The sequence below is a fragment of the Narcine bancroftii genome, chromosome 6 (assembly GCF_036971445.1).
Source record: "Narcine bancroftii isolate sNarBan1 chromosome 6, sNarBan1.hap1, whole genome shotgun sequence".
Taxonomy (NCBI): domain Eukaryota; kingdom Metazoa; phylum Chordata; class Chondrichthyes; order Torpediniformes; family Narcinidae; genus Narcine; species Narcine bancroftii.
This window is the reverse complement of record NC_091474.1, coordinates 205,910,043-205,930,606: the sequence shown is the minus strand read 5'-3', so window position 1 is coordinate 205,930,606 and position 20,564 is coordinate 205,910,043. Positions and strand designations below refer to the sequence as shown.

Genomic DNA, 20,564 nt, shown 5'->3' with positions numbered 1-20,564 from the left:
AAAGAAGACCATTCAGCCCATTAAGTCTAGGGTAGCAGTCCAGAGCATTTCCCCCATTTGTTTCACTGTAATAATTTCCAATTAATCAATTAAACAACTTTAGGATGTGGGAAGAAGAGAGTGGGGTGGGGTGTCATGAGAATATGTATGCTCCACACAGACAACTCTGGAAGTCAGGATCAAACTAGGGATGCTTGAGCTCTGAGGCAGCAGCTCTCCCTGTTGTATATTAGGCAGTATGTTCCCTCAAATTTTCCTGATGTATTTTTCCTGCACTTTTGTAAGCTTTTGAGTGTCCTCCAGCAACTCACCTATTCTACACATTCTACTTGCACTCTATTTGCATTGGCTCCTCAGAGAAGACATCAAGGGAAGCCAGATTCCACTGGCATCCAGTAAAACACAAAAACTTGACAGCAGCAAAATATGGAATGAGAATCCTATGTGATTTTTCTTCGAAACTGTGGCACTGAGGTAACTATAGTAACTCTCTAGTCACCTGATCTGAAATTATTTGCAGCAAACTGGCCCCAAAGATTAATTTGTTAACAGAGACTCAAAAGCTTTCTGTAAATGATAAAGATGATTCGTAAGTTTTTTATTCAAAGCTTGGATGATATATTACATATGATATGTAAATAATAAGATCCAAAAGAATTCCATGATGGGCCTCGGCTACAATGGAATAAGAATGCCAACAAATGTTTCAGGGGTGAACAATTTCTTGTTACTGATGATGTTACCAAAAAAATTAAATTCAAGCCATTTCTTACCATTTGTTTGAATTAAATTAAACTAATCCAAATAAATAACTTTCTAACAACATCAAAGGTTTGCTGGGATTGATTAAAAACAATGTTATCACTAAAAGTTTGAAATGACTCCTGTCTTTTGCCATCTTTCATTTTTCCTTAAGAAAATTTATGTTTTTCAAAATTGGGATGAACTGTCAGTATTTAACTGACAGCAGGTATGTTGTATGTTTGAATCAAAACTAAAATAACATTAGTAAGCTGGTGAATACCTATCTGATTTCACAAAACACACCCATTTTTTAAAATTTATAAATGTATAATGAAAAAGTTTAAATTTTATGAACATCTAATTTATTCTACTTTTCTGGTAGTTGTAATTAATGTGTATTCACAGTTTATTTATATGAGAATCTAACTTAGATTCACCATCAGACTCCTCAACAACAAACTCAATCATGGGCTTATTTAAGGACTTCTACTTTTGCACTTTATTGATTTTTAAAATTATCTCTGTATTGCTGTCAATTTGTTTACATTCGTTATCTGTTTACTTTTATTATTTGTTTATATGTGTACATTGCATACAGTTTTTATTGCATTACCAATAAGAAGTAATTCGGTCTCACCGCAGGAAAAAGAATTTCAGGGTTGGATGTGATGTCATGTATGTACTTTGACGATAAATCTGAAATCTGAATCTGAATCTGAAATTTACTGCAGGTCGATATTATGAATTTAATTTTACCAAATGATGGAAAATTGAATTTCTGTTAGCATTATAAAAGATCAAATTAAAATAATAAACTATTCTTAGATTTAGTTATCAAATCTCTGATTCTAATGATCGAGAAATTTAATACATAACTACTCACTCTTTCATACAAACGTTACAGAGTTCAAGGACTATAGAATTTCTGAAAAATTGTGGATAGTAAATATGGAGACATGTTTATTGTGCATCAGTTTATTTCCTATTTATCAAAAGGTAGCATTACTACCTTTCCTTCACTCTCCCTAACTTCTTCTCATTCCTTTCTTAGCTGTGATTTCTTGAACTATATTCATTGGGTATAGAAGAAAATGAAAGCTTTTCCATAAAATAGGACTTGGCAACGACTTCCTTTGCAAACATGTTCTGAAATCGGTTCAGTATGAAACAGATAGTCAGCTGCATTACAAATGTAACGGTTTTCTGTATGACAGCAAATGTACCTCTTTACCAGTGGATTTTTGCCACAACACAATGGATTAGCACTTGAATGCATTAGCCGTGAGGGGGTTATCTTATTTTAGAAAGGGTATTATATTCCACTCGCTCTGTTGGTAAAGTAAGTACTGCTGTCAATATGTGTGGCACAATTTCATTAGTTGTTTAATTATATAAAATTGCAATTACTACTTTTCAATAAACAGTATGGAATAAAAGAACTGGTAATACAATCTACAATTGCAATGAACTGAATAAATGAATCCTGCTATAATTAAAATCTCAACCACTTAACATGCTGCTATTTTCCTTTGTTCATTAAATGCCTTAACAAGTTACAGTTAAAAAGATTTTGACAAGGTCCGTGAGATGATCTTCAACCTGATAATCACGGATTTGTCATGAATACAATGTTGTGGAATATAATCATGAAAATTAGAGTTCTCATATTCAAACAAGTACTTAAGCAAACAAGGTCTTCTGCTTGACAGTTAACTCTGTATTTAAATTTTGACACAAAGGACAGCTTTCCAAGTAATGAAGCAGAAGCAATGAGTGCACTCCTCTGCTCATGCTCCTTTCAGATGTCTGACAATATAGAGTAGAGAGACAGCTGCACTTTGTATTCCTGCTACAAAAATGGGACTGACATGCATTAGAAATCAGATTAGAAAGTGAATCATCTCAATATGACACAGAACAGTGATATTCCTCGTAGTTGGAAAACAAAATCATAATTCTCTAATTATTTTATAAATGTACAACAAATGGGAAATTTGCAGATCTTGGTAAACAAATAACTATATCAACTGTTGCAAAAACAGGTTTTTTAATGATCTTTAGGAACAGTTTAAATTGATCAAAATACAATTCGTATAACCTTCATATTTGCATGCAAATCACACATTAAAGCTTATGTTCAAAAGAAAACTCTAACTGCTGGAACAAACTCCAAGAACTAAGTGATTTGCTCCTATTTCTGTGTTGCATTGAATACATTCCATTTATATTTGTGAAATACACTGTAAATGCTTTTGAATTAAAGCCATCAAAAACTCAGAATTCCACTTTGCATCAGTTGTTGCATACTTTATAACAAATTTTCAATCAAGGCAAATTCCTTTAGAAAGTTATACTGTAGTGGATCAAGTCCATCAAATAAGACCATAAAGTTATGATAAAGAGCATAATTAGTGCTAAACTGGACTAGTCCTTAAAATAAGGCCCAGGGATAATATTACATATTTGCCATTCAATGCCATACAAGCAGCACTTCAAATTCATCCTTTCTGATCACCATTAAGATCAAAGCATGTGACTACCATTATCTAGATCATTCAATGGCCTCACATATCAGCAGGGACTTCAGAACTGTAGCTCTCAAGCAGCAGATAAAGCTAGCCTGGAGTGGATCTGTAAAAGGTGATGAGCTTTGTGAGCTGAATCTGACCTAGGAATGAGAGGTGAATGCTAGACATGGAAGGAACAATGCATCAAGATTTTCCATTGTTCCACTGCAAACTTGGTGGAGGCAGAATGGAGGGGACAGTAGGGCTATAGGCTTCCCAGACATTAACTAAAAAGGCAATGTGGGGCTGACAGGTCAAAGGTCAATGCTGAGCAATTAGTCGAGGACCAAGTTGAGGTCCAAAGTTCAATGACTTCAAAAGTCTTTATCTTCAAATGCTGTACCTGATAAAGTGGATACTAACATAAACAACACAATCTATCAATCACAACTATACCCAGCATTAATATTTTTTACCTAACCCTTACACTTTAGGCTCTGCTGCTCATCTCATGTGCACACCTCAAAGCTTGCATGCACAGTCAACAATTCAAACATGACATCTAAGAGAAAAAAATAATAGATGTGTTCCGGCTCTCCAAACGCAGACTAAAAAGGCAATGGTGAGCTGACAGTTGCAAAATTCAATGATGGGAGATTAGTTTTGTCCATTTCCCTTTATCCTTGTCCCTTTCTCCTGGTCTGACAATAATAGAATTCCAAGAAGGCAGTTATAGTGAAGACACGTGTCATTCAATTGGGCACACACAAAGACCAGTTCAGATATTAACATTATGCCAAACTTAGAGGTGGGCTGAGAGATGGATGCTGCATCTGCAGTCACACTAGGCACCAATGACTACAGAACACAGGACTGAAGGATCAATGGCAAAAGACACATTACTGGTGAAATTCAGCAAGTCAGGCAGTGTCTCTGGAGGCAAAGAGGTAGATGACTTTTCAGATCAGACCCAGAATGAGGACTGGTTAACCCTCCCTTACCCCTACATTTTTCTTTTGGTCCAGATTCCAGAATTTTCAGTCTCTTGGGGTACCAATAAGCTGTGCTACAGTGAAGAGATGATGGGTTGACACACCAAAATGTTTGGTTCATCCCTAGGCCAAAAAGCCTCAGTTCAGTTTTCGAGAAAGATGCAGAACATTGCGAGAAGCCAGTTGTTACCAGAAGGGAACTAGTGAACAGGCCTATTGACAACTTGTGTACCCAACTACAATGCAAGTAAATCACAAAAATTTGTAGACACTGTAGTTGAAGTAAAAACACAAAATGCTGGAGAAGCTCAGCAGGTCAAACAGTGTCCTTTATGTAGCAAAGGTAAAGATACATAACTAGCGTTTCAGGCTTCATCTCTGCATCAAAGTATGATAAAATGCTGGCAAGCGTCCAAATGAAAGGGTAGGGGAAGGGGGGGAGGTGGCAAAGACAAGAGATGATAGGTGGAGAAAGGAGGGAGGGGACAGTAGCAATGAGGGTGAGGTGGGATGGCTAGATGGGTAGATGAACTGAAAAGACAGAAAAAGGGGGTGGAAGAAGATAAGGCAAGGAGGTTTAATGGAAAGTGGTAAAGTTAATGCCATTTGGCTGGAGGGTGCCTGGACAGAAAATAAGGTGCTGTTTCTCCAATCTGCAGATGGTCAGGGTGTGACAGTTGTGATAGAGTATTTCAAGGTGGTTTGGGAGGAATTGCTAGAGCGGCTTGCACACACACACATTTCAAAACACAGGATTTCTGCAGGATGCTTTTTCCAGAAAGAGCAACCACGTTGCAGAATACAGCTGGCCTGGGAGAGCATGTGATCTTTCCAGGCAGAAATGGAACAATTTTTCTTTCAAAGAGGGAGGGAGTGAAACAGAGAGGAAAGACACAGAAATCAGTTCCAAAAGGACAAAGCTGACAAACGTTTGGAAGGCTGTCTAGTCAAAGGCTGGTGGTCTGAAAGGTGACCTGAAAGAAAGAGGATCATCTGGAGAACCCTGAAGGGGGGCAAGTTTCGTCAGCAAGATTGATTGAGAAGGAATCAGTTGCCGATGTCCTGGAAAAGGAATCTCTCTCTGAAAACCAGCAAGAACCCTCCTGAGTGCCAAAACCTGGTGAACTTTGTTCATGCTAACTTCTGTGCACAGTACAAGAATTGCCTGCAACCCGTGAGATTGGACTGTGATCCAAAGAACTTTTCTAATTTTAAATATACATTACACACACTTGTGCTTCATATTAGAGGGGGGATTAAGTAGGTTAGGTAGGTTAAGTAATAAGTTTAAGTTTAATTCTGTTTCCTTGTTCAATTATAATTAAAAACTACTTTTGTTTAAGTAACACTGTGTGGTGGTGCATATCTATTTCTGCTGGTTTTTGGGGTCCTCTGGACTCCGTGACACAGTACACAAGGCCATGGACAGACGTGTGAGTGTGGGAGTGTGACTCGGAATTAAAATCATTGGTCACTGGGAGGTTGCTGTTGATACGAATGGAGCGGAGGTGCTGAGCAAAGCGATCTCCCAATCTGTGACCGGTCTCTCCGATACAGAGAAGGCCACAAAGGGAGCATTGAATACAGTAAATAAGTCCTCTGGATGTACAAGTGAAGTGTTGCTTTGCCATTATCTACATTATACTATCCCACCCTGACCACTCGCAGATTGGAGGAACAACACCTTATTATCTATCTGGGCACCCTCCAGTCACATGGCATGAATATTGACTTTAATTCTTTCCATTAAACCTGCTTGCCTTTTCTTTGTATCTTATGCATCTTTGCCTTTGCTACATAAAGGACACTGAACTTCTCCAACTATAAGGCAAAATGGCTGTTCTCTCAGATTGCATTGCAGCATCCACAGCTTCCATTTTCTGAGTACAGCAGTGTAAGATCAGAGTGTGGTTATGGAAAACCAGCTTGGACTATATGCAGTGTTCATAGGCATTCGAAGGGTCTCGCAGTGGTCCAGCAATTTTCCCTCTCGTGTAACTGCTGAACAGCTTCCTGAGTGCTCCCACTGTGCTATTCCCCCTCCCATTTTGTCAATGCCCTTCCTATTGTCAGTTGTTTTTCCAAACCTAACAACTTCCATGTTAATGCACGATCAATTACACAAAGCCTGAAGTTGCTGAATCTGAAGGGTTTTATTTGCAAGAGATGGACAGAATCCCTCACACTGATTGGACTCGAACTGGGGGCAGGCTTGTGGCATGACAGCCTTTATGGAGAAGAAAGGGGAGGAGTCATGAGTCAGCCAGTGAGAGCAGGGTCAACCAGGAAAGGACATGTTATTTACATATGATAAAGATGTACAATCGTGGTTTCACCACACATGTGCAGCTAAATGCTTTGGTCCAGAGCTGGGTGGTCTGGGTTCAGGTTTGCTTGAGAAAATCATCTGAGGTCATCTACAGTTTCCTTCACAAAATCATATAGCCTTCGCATGACATTCTTCTGTCATAGGAGGGACAGGAACAGACAAGGTGCAGTGAACTGGATTCATTGATAGTGGGTTGTGCTGATGGCTCCACCCCCATCTGCTCACATATCACGCTGGCTTCCCGCCTAAATTCAGAACCCTCCTGAAGACTACTGTGAGACCCTACCCCTAGTTATAAGCTAATAAAAGCATTTGTTCCCCCTCCTGTTGTAAGAGCTTTTATTCATGCTACACAGAGCACCCAGAATCCTAGCAAATCCTAACAAATCTTAGTCTGCTGGCTTCTGGCAAGAGAGAATTAAAGTTAAATCAGTTCTAGAACAATGTGCATTGGTGATGTTTCTAATGCAGTGGTATGCACTCTGTGGAAAATTTTGCTCATATCTCTCCCAAGCACTAATCTGGAAGTTTATTGCCATGTTACAAAGAACATAGAACATTACAGCACAATGCAAGCCCTTCAACCTTGATGTTGTCCTGATCTATATAAACCTACTCAATAATCTAAATTTTCTTGGCAGTGTTCCACAATTAAACCCACATTTTGGAAAATATGGAGCCCATATTTACAAATTATTGATATTAAAATTCCCTTTCTCTTATAGGTCTCAATAAATATTTATATATTTAAAGGTATCAGAATGTGAAGTAGTCCTGTTCTGGTTTTCTTGTCCCTCTTCTTTTCATTTTTCTTCTCTTTTTCTTTTATTAGTTTTCAGGGGGTTGGGGGAAGGGGGTGGGTGGTATTAATTGGATGTTTATTTTTCTTTTGTATTTCTTTACTCATTTTTCCCTTTTTATAAAATACCACATGTATTTGTATCAAGTTTGAAATATTGTAATATGTTTGCTAAGTGGTTTCATTTTAAATAAAGTTTTAAAAAAAACAGTCTGAACCTGGTTTGTCCAGCTCAGGTTGAAGTTGTTGGAACAACGCAAGGCAGATTTCAGCGAAGACTTCCTACGTGATGCTAGTGTTTATGTTCGCTGAATATCATATTTAAATATGATTGTCTACTAAAGGCCTGTTACTCTCTTCATTCTCTTCCATTTTCCTACTCATTTTGAGCTCATACTTCTGGATATTCTTGACCCAAAGCATTAATAATGCAACCATGATTTAGAGCAGCGGTTTTCAAACTGCCCCCCTAAACTCACCTTCCACCTTAAGCAATGCCTACGCCATAAGTGCTCTGTGATTGGAAAAGGATTGCTTAAGGTGGTAGGTGAGTGGGAAGGGAAGGTCGAGAATGACTGCTTTCAACCCAATTGCTACTGAAATATTTTGCTTGAGAAAAATTGTCATTGGCCCATTTCTTTTGAAGTTATGAAATTGTGAACATAATGAGTCAATTAGAAATGATTAAAACAGTGGTTTTCAAACCTTTTTCTTCCCTCAATAATCACAGAGCACCTATGGCATAGGGATTGCTTAAGGTGGAATGTGAGGTTAATGGGGCAGTTTGAAAACCACTGATTTAGAACAACCTTCTGGTGCAGACGCCTTGAAATCAACAAAAATGTAAAAAATAAAACCTATCAGTCTACTGAGAGTTGTCTTTTCAAACTTGAAATCAGTCATAAAACTACCAACAGCGCGTACAAATGTTCCACAGCCAGAAGAATGAACCAGCAGAATTACATACAAGTTAATTCCATCAAATGTGCAGGTGAACAATGGTCCTTCATGCTGCTCAATACATGTTCAGAAACTACAAGCAGCAAAATATTAATAAATTTGTAAACAGGTCATAACTTCACAAAACTGACAACTTTTGCCAAACAAAATAGTATTTTAAGAAAGCTATATGTGATTTCCCATGACGAACCAAACAGGAATACAGATACTGTCCTATTTATCTAAACCATTGATTGTTTCAATGTCTCTGTGACCTAAATATTTCGAGAAGTTATATAGGACAAGTCAAAAGGATGAAATTACATTCTTCCTTAATGAATCTCTGTTTGGGAATCGACACCATTGTGCTAAAAGCATTTTTTTTCAACAATGAAGACTTTTATATAAACATAGATTATTGATAAATAAAAATCATCTACTTGTGTTTGGTCTGACCCTTCCAAACGAAAAGACTATCACCTGATAAAATAATTATTTAAGACTTAATTCAATCTGAAAATCTTATCATGTATTTCTCTGTTCCTATTAAAATCCCAAAATGTAACTTTAGATCTTAACATTTCTTAAAAACAATGACCATGAAAAAATGCTACCTGAATACAGGCTACAATCATCTTAACTGGACAACAAATAAATAATTAATCACATCTGACTTCTTATGCAGCAAGCAAATTTGTACTTTGGATCACTACATAATGTGGAGGGATTTTCCTTCATTTGATATATTTCTATTTGGAGTGAACACGAGTCCTTATTACATCAAGGTTCTATTAGTAAGAGAGCAGTGTACTTCATTTATTTTTCACTATTATTTCTGCAAAATCATGTGATTAAAAGTGATAGAAGTCATCGAACAAAGAAATACTTCATTCTTACTCAGTTGCCACATTGGGGAACTCATGGAGAAACCTTCAATTCTGTTAGTTGGATTGACGTAACTAAAGGATAAACTAAATTACGTGTGTAACTTCATAAAACTAATTTGCTTACAACATTCAGAAATTAAAGCACAGTCGCAATATATAAAGGCAAATTCTGAATGTAAAAACAAACCCATACTATAGCAGTTTTAAAAGATTCAAAATCACCTGAAAATATTGCCAATCTTGTTATTGAAATTAAAGGCACAATACAGGGATTATTTTTCACAAAATATATTCCATGTGGGCATATTTTTTCTTATGTCTATGCAGAGTTTTCACATGGATTTGAAGTTCTACACATGAATTTGAATGTCATTGCCTTGTTGAACCACCAATGTAATGCAGCTATTATACCTTTATGCCTGGGATATGATACCCTTCTAGTTTTTCATAACAAATGGCTTACTCATCCATGTAATCTGCTGACCTCAATTGTGGGATTTTTTTTGGAATGGGAAAGCAGGTAATTAACGAAGAAAATTGCCCTATTCACCCCTCCTATTGATTGACAAAGAAAGAGATCATTCATCCTGTAGTCTTCATATTTGTCAGTAAAGAGCCACCTAACATAATCCCACCTTTCTGAATGAGGTCTTATTGCTCTGTGAGTCACTATTTGTTATTCTTACATCCAAAAATGTGCGTGACCAATGTTTCTGACCTCACCTTCATTTTTTCAGTCTGTGTGTAAGAACTGAACATTAATTACATTTTGAGTCAATATTGTTTCATGATCTCCCTTTGAATGATTTTATCAATCACATTGAACCCTAAAGATAAAGGAAATAAGTCCTTCCTATTCATCCTATTTTATACCTTAATTAAGTCTCACTTCAGCTTCCTCTGTGCCAAAAAGAGAACAATCGAAGGATAACTAATATTTCCTCTTAAATAATTTTTTCTCTTCTCTGTCCTGACATCTACATAAATCCCATCTGCACATTTTCCAGTGCTATCACATCTTCAGGAAGGACTTCTGAATGGGATCTAGATTGGATGAGAAGGCAAACAGAATTTAACTCTGACAAAGTGTGAGGTGTTGCACTTCAGTAAGTCAAACCATTGCAGGACTTGCACTGTGAGGGTCTTGGAGAGTGTTGCAGAAGACGGAGATCAGAGGGTGCATGGTTCCATGAAAGTGGTACTTCATGTGGACAGGCTAATGAAGAAAGTGTTTGGCACACTTACTTTCATTGGTTATTTAGTTAGGACCTAATGATTCAGCTGTATAAGACATTACTGAGGTTGTAATTGGAATCCTGTGTGCAGCTCTAGTCTCCAGCTATAGGAAATATATTATAAAGATGGAAGTGGTGTGGAGGAGATTCACCAGGATGTTGCAGGGACTGGAGGGCTTAAGTTACAGGGAGAGCTTAGGAAGGCTGGGTCTTCATTGTTTTGAGCATAGGAGGATGAGAGGTGATCTAATCAAGGTACATAAAATCATGAGATGTTTGGATAAAATTAATGCTCACTTTTTTTTCAGGGTAGATGATTCTAGAACTAGAGGATAAAGGTTGAAAGTAAGAGGAAAGAGAGGCAACATTTTCACTCAGAGCGTAGTACATATCTAAAATGAACTGCCAGAATACATGGAGGTGTATACAATTACAATGTTGATTTGGACAGATATATGAAAAGGAAGGGCTAAGAAAGATATGGAACAAAAGCAGGAAAATGGGTTTAGCCCAGATTGCCAACTTGGTCAGCATGAATGAGTTAGGCTGAAGGGCCTCTTCCATGTAGAATATGACCCTGCAATATGATCATTCGAACTGGAAACAAACAGGATAAAGCACTAACTGGAGTCAATCATAGTTCTGGTACATCGCAGCATCTGCAGACTTTCGCATTTCACTCTGATATAATCTTGCCAATGTTTCAGGCTGAAGCTTCATGACTTGTCTAAAGTTGTTCAATCTGCTGAGTTCCTCAGGCAGATTGGGTCTTGCTCCAGATTCCAGTACTTGCAGACTCTCATGTATCCTCAGGCATAATCTTCCTGCTCCTATATTCAACGTCCCCATTGATAACAAAAAGCATTCCTTAAGCCTTCCGGTTCACCTTGTTTGCCCATGCTGTTATTTCTAAGGATCTGTGGCTGTATATTTTTCTTCCACACCACTCATGATCCTTCCACTTATTGTATATCACAGTTCTGCCTAAATGTCCTGACCATCTATATGCAGAGAATACTAAAACTGGAGGTATAGTGGACAGAGGGAAAGGTTGTATTATATTACAACAGGAAATCGATCAACTGGCAAAGTGAGCAAATGAATGGCTGGTGAAATTTAACTGAGATAAGTGTAAAATGATGCTATTATAGATAGGGTAGTCACTGTCTTTTCTCCCCAGAGTATGGGATGGATTTAAGGTGAGAGGGGAAAGATTTAAAGGGAATTTGATGGCTAAACTTTTTACACAGAGCAAAGAGCATATGGAATGAACTGCCAGAGGAGGTAGTAGAGGCAGATACAGTTGCAACATTTATAAAACATTTGGACTGGCAACTGGGATTTTGCTTAACTTGGTATCTTGGCTGGCATGGATGAGTCAAGCATAGGGCCTGTTTCCTAATTTGTGTAACTATGAATTTACATCTTCCTCTCATTTAAAGGTTTTCTTCTCAGTGTCAATCACATGGTCAATTTTTACATCAAATTTTTAATTTACTCTACATTAGACCAAATGAGTAAACCATTATATGTGGAAAACAGCATTGGATTGAACAGTGTGCATTTTTGGAACCTCACTGGTAATGGTCTTTCAGTCACAAAAACATTGACCCTTTGTTTCCTGCCCCTGTGGTAACTTTACATCAAATTTGCCACTTTGCCTTTCATTCTATAGACTTTTAGTATGGCGGCATGTGGAATCTTACAAAAATCCTTTCCAAAAATTATGTGGACTATATTAAGTGCATTGTTCCAGATTGAATCTTCTGTTCAAAAAAAAAACAATTAAGGTGATCAGACATGACTACCCCTTAGGAAGTCCACAGTGGTTGACCCTGATTAATCTACCTTTCTAAATGAAGGTTTATACTATACTCCGAATTGAATCCAATTATTTCCCTAAAATTGAAGTTAAACTAACTGGCCTGTAACGATTTGCTTTATTCTTTCCTTTTTTTTCAGTCATGGTATAACATTAGCAGTCCTCCAATAACCTGACTAAGAAATTGGCAAACAAAGTGCGACACAAGTTGGCTGTTGCTTTATAATTCATCTCAACAACTTCTATTAATAAGGTAATTTGACACTATCAAGAAGAAAATGTGATCAATAGTGTATCAAAATTTAAATGAATAATTTTTAAGAGAAATCTGAAAAAAACTGTGTCAACTACTTCATTGTGTACATCAAAATAAAACATTTGTGGAATTATAAGAAAGAGGGGAAGATAGAAGATCAGCGCAAGGGGAGTTGGTACAATGTGAAATAAAAGTATATATTTTTCGTCTTGCTTAAGAATAGAAGATAGTGGCTTTATTGTTAAGACCCTGTGGACACTATATATGTCTGGTATTAGATAGTGAAGCCAACAAGTGCTTCTATTGGCTCTTGTGGTAACTATAGAATTGAAACATACAGTAGATCAACTGTCATATAAGCAGCTGGTTACAAGACATTAACACTCATTTGACAACACAAATCCTTCCTTAGCAAATTGCTGAATGGTTGCAAGCTGTATCATGGAAAGCTCTCAGTATTATTGGTTCTGAACAAACAATGGACTGTGGTTTCTAGTGTCAACGCTTAGTGAAATATCGCTACAAATGGTTAACTAATCCAGAAAATATTTCAAAATTATATGATCGCATCTGTTTAATCCAATAGTTTAAGTGACAGGCCAGTTTACACACAGAAGCAAGTTGTCAAGCTCCAGCTGATGTACCATAAACCGAAACAGTTTTTTAAAAATGTCATTTTCCATGAAAGAATAAATGAAACATTAAGCTTTTTTAAAATTTATGAAATGCATCTATTAATGTGCAATAGAGGTCTCAAACATCTGGAAAGGACTGTGATACTTTTGTGACTGAAAAGTTACTCATTAGGAATGTTGTCAATCTTATTTACTCAGAGAGGAATAAATCCTTCATTTTGGAATTTACAAGTCTTGTAAGAATGTGTTAGCAAAGAAACCAAAGGAAAACAAAAAAAAAATCAAACATTTAGCTGAAAGATTATTCCTATTTTGGATTTCTCCTCCAGATTTAACATTTCTGTAAAACAGAATTAATAAATGCTTCTAAGCCTCTACTATTATTTTATGATCACAACTCAAAAGGCATCACACTTTAGAAAACAAATTGTTAACTAAAAATAGTAAGATATAGTCATGGAAATGTATGTATAATTAGAAATGTATTTATTTTCATGAGGAAAGGGCAACAGGTTGATGTACATGAAAATATAGTCATTATCTTGACAAACTAGAGTCCATTTAATTAAAAGTTAAAAGGAACCAACAACAAAACTAAATGTTTTATAAAATTCCAAGCATCATTATTTATGACATTTTCAAAAATGTATTACATGCAGAAATATACACTCAATAATAATTTATTCAGACATAAGGTGCATTTCTCTTCTTGAAGTATAAAATCATTATTACAAACAATTCTATCATCCCATCCATTTTAGGAAAAAAAAACAACAAAAATCATCAATGTGTTTGCAACTAATATCTCATCAAAGATTCAATTTTTTTTCTCAACGTGAAGTTATCTTACAAATATTGATTTACATCGTAATTCACTCACCGATTGTTCATTTAAGTCCTGTGGGTCTTCCATGTGGGGGTTCCTTCGTTTTCTTTCTTTTTAATCTGCAGATGTTTTTGCTGCCCCTCCAGATTAGAAGACGCCTCCTGAAAGAAAACCAAACTGCATTTGCTTCTTTGCTTTACATATTACTTTAATCAAAACATTTATAAGGCACGTGAGATTTTGAATTTTTTTTGGAAAAAGAAATGTGCCCCTATTACTCACTTAATTGGTGTGGAGACATTAGAAATATAGTCCTATTTTGTAACAGAAATACCCCAAATATGATCATGGAGTAATTGGTCTGAAAGTGCTTTAAAGGAGATACTCTGAGCAGTTCCTGTAAAACCTGCACCCGAGCCAACTCATGAGAAAATAACATCGGTTATAAAGTTTTAGAATACTGAGAAAAATGCTCAATATACATTTAGAGGCAATCCATCCTAGCTGTAATCAGAAAGGGTTCTTATCCAATTACCAATGTAAAATCCCTTCTCAAAGGCACAATAAATTCCTTTAGGATTATGTGAAATACACATAATGATAGAGAACAGGCTGCTTCATGTAACATGCAAAATGATAGGTACTAACCTGGTTATGTCAAACTGATTAAGTAAGCTGCTTGCTGTGGAATATAGTAAAGTGAAAGGATGAATAACATGAAAACAACTTCCTATGTAATGATACTAACATATTCTAGCTGCAACATTTTATGAAAATGAAAATATAATTTGATGTTCATCAATTACAACATAATTGAGCTCAGTGTGGAAAAAAAGACTCTTTTTGCCCCTGCTGTCTTGATATGTTCAATTGCAGCCTAATGGTTTCAAATGACAAAACTAACCCACAGTAACAGTTGCAGGAGGTCAATTAGCAGGCCATCTAGCTGCCTTGACACTAGATTTGTGATAGAATGTTCACTTTTCTTTCAACCATTGCCTTCCTTCCTCCTTGGCCAAAATAATAACATCAATGATAGAAAGATCTGCAGCAAACTCTGGTAATTCCATTATATATCTAAATAGCAATGAGTAGTTCATTGTTCTATAGCGCTGCCTTTACTGCAGCAATATCAAATATCAAAGACAAGCAGAAAGTGCAATCACACCATCATCTTCTTATACTTACCTTTAAACGCTTAGAAATGTTTAATGGATAAACTTAATTTGAACAGCTGCTGGATAAAGTGTAATTTCAAACCACATAACATATTATAGGTTATGTTCTCCACTGTGACAAAAAAAAGTCAAATAGTTTGAAAACAGTAATTCTCTTCGAAGCATTATTCAAGGCTGACTTTTTGTTTTATTGATTTTCTTATTGGGGCATGAGCACCTTTGGCAAATCCAAAATTTATTACCCATCCCTTAAAGCCCTTGTGAAGATGGCACGGAGCTGCTTTGCTGAACTACTGCAGACCTTCTGGCAAAGGTACTCCCACTGCATTATTTGGTCGGGAGCTCCAGGATTTAGACCTATAACTATGAATTGAACTTGCTGAATATTTCTTCTATAAGATGGATCGTCTGGTATTTCTACCTGAACCTGGTTGCAAATGCTCCATCCTTGACCTTAGCACTCAAATGATGGTTTTTTTTTGTTTTTTTTAAATTTTTTTTATTTTTCACACCATAAATCACATTAGCCATGATACACACTTTTTCTTTTTCACACATATACAGTGACTTTTTCTCCCCCCCCTCCCTCCTCCCAAGCCACCCCCCCACCCCCCCCCCCCCCATCCTGTTGTGCTTGAGGATGTGCTCTCCCTTCATTGTGTAGCGACTGGTGCAGTGAATAAAGCACAATAGAAGATATCTGTGAGCTGAACTGTTTTATGGAAACTTTGCAGGAGTTTAAATAATTACAGTGGGGGCACTACCACAATCACCTGACCTCTGAAGTCATGCACCTCCCAGAGTTTTTTGTGCCCCCCAGCCACTGGGAATTCTTGATCCTGCAGGGGCCCACAACTACGGATGCCGGTTTGATAATGGAGTGGCACATTTTGCCACAAGAGTTTAATTGTCCACCAACATTCACCACTGACTTATCCACAGACATGCAGAAGAATGATTTGCTGGATAGAAATAAGATCAAGTTCTATTCAAGTCAAAAACATTTATATGTTAGCTATCTGTATTTTTTTTTGTTGTTGCAGGAAACAATTAATTTCATAGCATTAAAATAAAAGAAAAACACAATTTTATTCAAACTCTACCAGATTGGAGAACATAACCTGGATGAGCAGGCATTGTCAGATATGCCATGCTTTGACAAGATATTGGAGAAGACTCATCTGCCTGTGCAGTAAAAAATATTTGAAAGTCAAGGAAGTTCTCCAAGAACCTGGAGCAATAAAGCTCCCTCAAACAACGGCACCAAAAATAGATTTATCTAATCATTTGTGAATTATTGCATTTTAGACCTTTCTCTGTGCAAATTAGCTGTTGCATTTGCTCTCATAATAAGTGGCAATTGCACTTTAGAAGTAATCTATTGACTGTAAAGTGCTTTGGGACATTAATAAAATGGGTCTGATATCAATGATATTCAATATATCATGCTAACTGTTATTGTTAAGGTACCTCCAACTACATTTTCTTCATTCAACCTGCACTACCATATAAATTAATCTATGGAAATACAAAAAAAAGGTACTTTTTATGAATATTTTAAATCGAACAAATTATTATATTCCCTTTCTTTTCAGAATTCAGTTGATCATGGAAACAATATTCTTTTTTTATTAAAACATTCAGTAATGTACCAAATTATAAATTTAAAATGTTACAAAATAGTTATTATTATGTTTATGCAAATGTTTTGATTCCTTGACTTACTTTTGCAACTTTATTTATATTTTACATGTTTCAATATATAATTATGTAACTGTGGTTAATGTAACACATTCCCATTACAGCCTTTTGGCATTATAAGTGCTGATTTAGTTCTAATTTCCTGCATGAATTGCTAATAGCATTTTAGTGTAAGTTGCCCCACAGAGGAAACTGGTTAGGGTGTCAGCCATGCTGCAAATTAGTATGAGAGGCAGATCATGACTTTAACCCAATGGTTAGGATGCTGTAGGTGCTCTGTGGTTAGTAAGGGATTACTTAAGGTGCTACGTGAGTGAGGAAAAAAGGTTGAGAACCACTGCCCCAACCTGAATACATTAATACATGTGCAACTTTGATTTGAAGCCAAGGCTGCCAAATTTGGCCACAGTGATCCAGTTAATATCACATGGACAGAGTAGCTGTAGAAAGGTTGTTTCCTATGTGGGGCAATCTAGGACACGAGGGTGCAATTTCAAGATCGAAGGGCGTCCAGTTAGAAGTGAGATGCAGAGGAGGAGTGAATCTGCAGAATTTGTTGCCTCAGGCAGATGAGGAGGCTAAATTGTTGGGTATATTTGAGGGAGAGATTTATAGGTTATTGATTAACCAGTGCATCAAGGATTTTGGGAGAAGGCCAAGCGTTGGGGATGAGTGGGAAAATGAATCAGCTCATGGATTGATTGGCAGGGCAGATTAAATGGGCTGAATAACCTATTTCTGCTCCTTTGTCTTATGATCTTAAGTGTACATTCGAAATTAAAGGTATGAAGAACTCAATTAAAGTTCAAAATTCAGTTCCGATTTATTGCCAGAGTACATATTTATATGACATCACATATAATCCTGAGATTCTTTTTCTTGGAGAGGTAGAATTTGTACTTAACAGTAGTGCAAAAAAAACTGTACTCAAGAGAAGATAGGTACACAAAAGAGAGAAATGTAAACAAGAAGGAAGTGCAAACAAGATGATTGTGCAATACAGAAAATAAATAATCAATAATAAATAATGTGCAAAGTAAGAGACCTTCAATGAGTCTCTGAGTTTGTTGTTCAGGAGTCTAATGGTGGAGGGGGAGCAATTGTTCTTGAACCTGATGTTATGAGCCTTGTGTCATCTATACCTCTTTCCTGATGGTAGAAGTGAAGAACAGAGTGGTGTGGACTTTTGATGATTGCTGCTGCTCTCTGATGCCATTGTTCCATGTAGATTTTCTCGGTGGTGGGGAGAGTTTTAGCTGTGGTGTATTGGACTATGTCCTCTACTTTTGCTGTGCTTTCTGGTTAGATGTATTGGTACCCCCATACCAGACTGTGATCCATTTGGGCATTGAGGGAGGCCCAGGTCTTGGAGTTTGCTGATCAATTTTGAGGGGATGATGGTGTTAAATGCTGAAATGTGATGGATAAAGAGCATCCTGTTGTACGTGTATTTGCTGTCCAGGTGCTCCAGGGCTCTTTGCAGAGCCAGTGAGATGGCGTCCATTGTAGTTCTGTTGCTGCAATAGGTGGATTGGAATGGATCTATGTTGCCGTTCAGACAGGAGCTGATATGCTTCAACAGTAGCCTCTCAGAACACTTAATCCCAGTGGATCTGAGTGCCGCTGGTCAGTAGTCCTTTAGACAGGTTACCACACTCTTCTTGGGCACAGAAACGATTGAGGCCTGTTTGCAACACCCTGTTGGAGTGAGATGTTGAAGCTATCCATGAAATCATTGGCTTGATGGTCAGCACTGTTTTCAGTCCTCAGCCAAGTACTCCATCCAGACTGGACGCTTTCCTTGGATTCACTCTCCTGAAGGCTGTCTGCATGTCATCCTCAGATATTGACAGTAGAGGATCATCAAGGGACATGGGGGTGCACAGTGGTTCTTCCTTGTTCTGGTGTTCAAATCAGGCATAGAAGGCATTAAGTTAATCTGGGAGTGAAGCTTTGTGTCTTCTCCTGCACTTGATGAATTTACCAATTATGTTAAAGGATTCAATGCTTCCTTTTTTTTTATTGAGAGCGATAGGGAAGGAGTGCCGGTTGCTTATGTGCGTGGTGTTCATTATTTACACGTTTTCTTCACTCCTTGGAAATGCTGTGTGTGGCTGAAAATTCAATTAAATCCTACATTAATGATCTCTTTACCCATTTTGCTGCCTGAATAGTGCATTGGTGCCCATTCCTCTGGGCCTTCAAAATGATAAGGTAAATGACAACAGAGTTTGAAACTTGCCAAAGGAATGAGGAGAAGGAGTGGGAAAAAAAAATTGATAAAGACCCAATTGGTATATGTACATCAGGATTAAATTAAAGTTGCTATTTTTTAGGTGTTAATTTTGTGAAGTACAGTCAAAGCTTGTTCTCGTAACTAGTACACAATGTAGAATGACCTAAACAGTGGATCTAAGCAGTGCCAAGTTTCAAAAGGAATAATGGCACTACTTTCACACTCTTATGTCCTAAATCCACTGTCAGACTTTCCAATACCTCATAATTTTCAAGGATTACCTTTACTCCTTTAAACATTTTGTGTTGTCTACTAATGCCAATGCAGGAATATCCCTTCCACTATCCAATTGATTTCTACTGCAGCTGAAAACCTCTCCCTAATAACAGCGAAAGGCTGATTGTTCAAACTCAACTGAGCTTTCAAAATATCAGCAGATGCTAGAAAATGTCTCAGAGCAATTTTGATGACACATTGACCTATTAATGTACTATTAATTTAAATTGAGGGAATTTCTGTGTGAAACAAATTGATCATAGAAAATACTTCTATTATTAATTATTTCTCTCATAAATACAGTAAAACCCCTATTAATTGGAATGCAAGCCATCAGCAGCCTTAAACAACAAGCAAAACGAATTGCAGAAAATAAAAACGTAATAAGTATGGGTATTTAAAATTGGCACACCTCACCATAAGTTCACCAATCCATACAACACACAATCTCAAACAATCAGAAAATTCACTTATCCTGCATCTAGTAATCCCCATAGGTGCCGGATTCCAAAGGTTTTGCTGCGTATATATATTTGAATCATAAATACTTTTGGAATTTAAAAACGATTATCTTTTTGAAGATGGAAATACTCATACAGTCTTAAACAAGAATTCTCCTTGCAAGATATTGATATTTAATCACTAATAACAAAAGGGTAACCAAACATTTTAACTCATCTTTATTAAAAGAAAAAAAAAATAAACTCTACTTCACTATCATACAATAACCTTGCAAACATGAAAGCTTACTTTTTTTCTTGATATAGCTGGAGATTATAAATTGAATTACCTAATGGAATAAAGCAATAATTTGTCAAACCCACTGTGTCATCCTATTTGAACTTCAGAATGCTTTACTTCAATCAAAAAATAAAATATAGAGACAGTGGACACATAAATAAAAGATAGTTATCATGACTTCTGTAACATTCATATAAATGTTATGGCAGGCACCAAACATTTTCAAATTCTATGAATGTAGAAGAACCTTAGCAATACAACTGGAATACAGATAACCTAGCCTGTGTTTAGGTGGAACAATTTGAGTTAAATAGCATTAGAGTGAAATACAAGCAACACAAGTTGTGACAATGTTTTCTGGAGATGAATTATGTACTACAATATGGCTTCATGGCTTCAGTGATTTTTTTTTTCTAAAACCATATTGGAGACAGTATATTACATGTGCCTCTAACAACTGC

The 20,564-nt window shown here is 36.7% G+C and overlaps 1 protein-coding gene across 7 annotated transcripts in view; it reads right to left on the bottom strand.

Annotated features, from left to right (window-relative positions):
* eya4 (EYA transcriptional coactivator and phosphatase 4) overlaps positions 1-20,564 on the bottom strand; it is a 475,725-nt gene that overhangs the window by 432,942 nt on the left and 22,219 nt on the right. For 5 of the 7 annotated variants that reach the window (XM_069887302.1, XM_069887300.1, XM_069887303.1 and 2 more), the window contains exon 2: positions 14,026-14,132. In XM_069887302.1, the coding sequence (XP_069743403.1) occupies positions 14,026-14,058 (33 nt within the window). In that variant the 5' untranslated portion in view covers positions 14,059-14,132. Of the gene's footprint in view, positions 1-14,025; positions 14,133-20,564 lie in introns of those variants that run through there. The other 2 variants (XM_069887305.1, XM_069887307.1) reach the window with 1 other exon arrangement.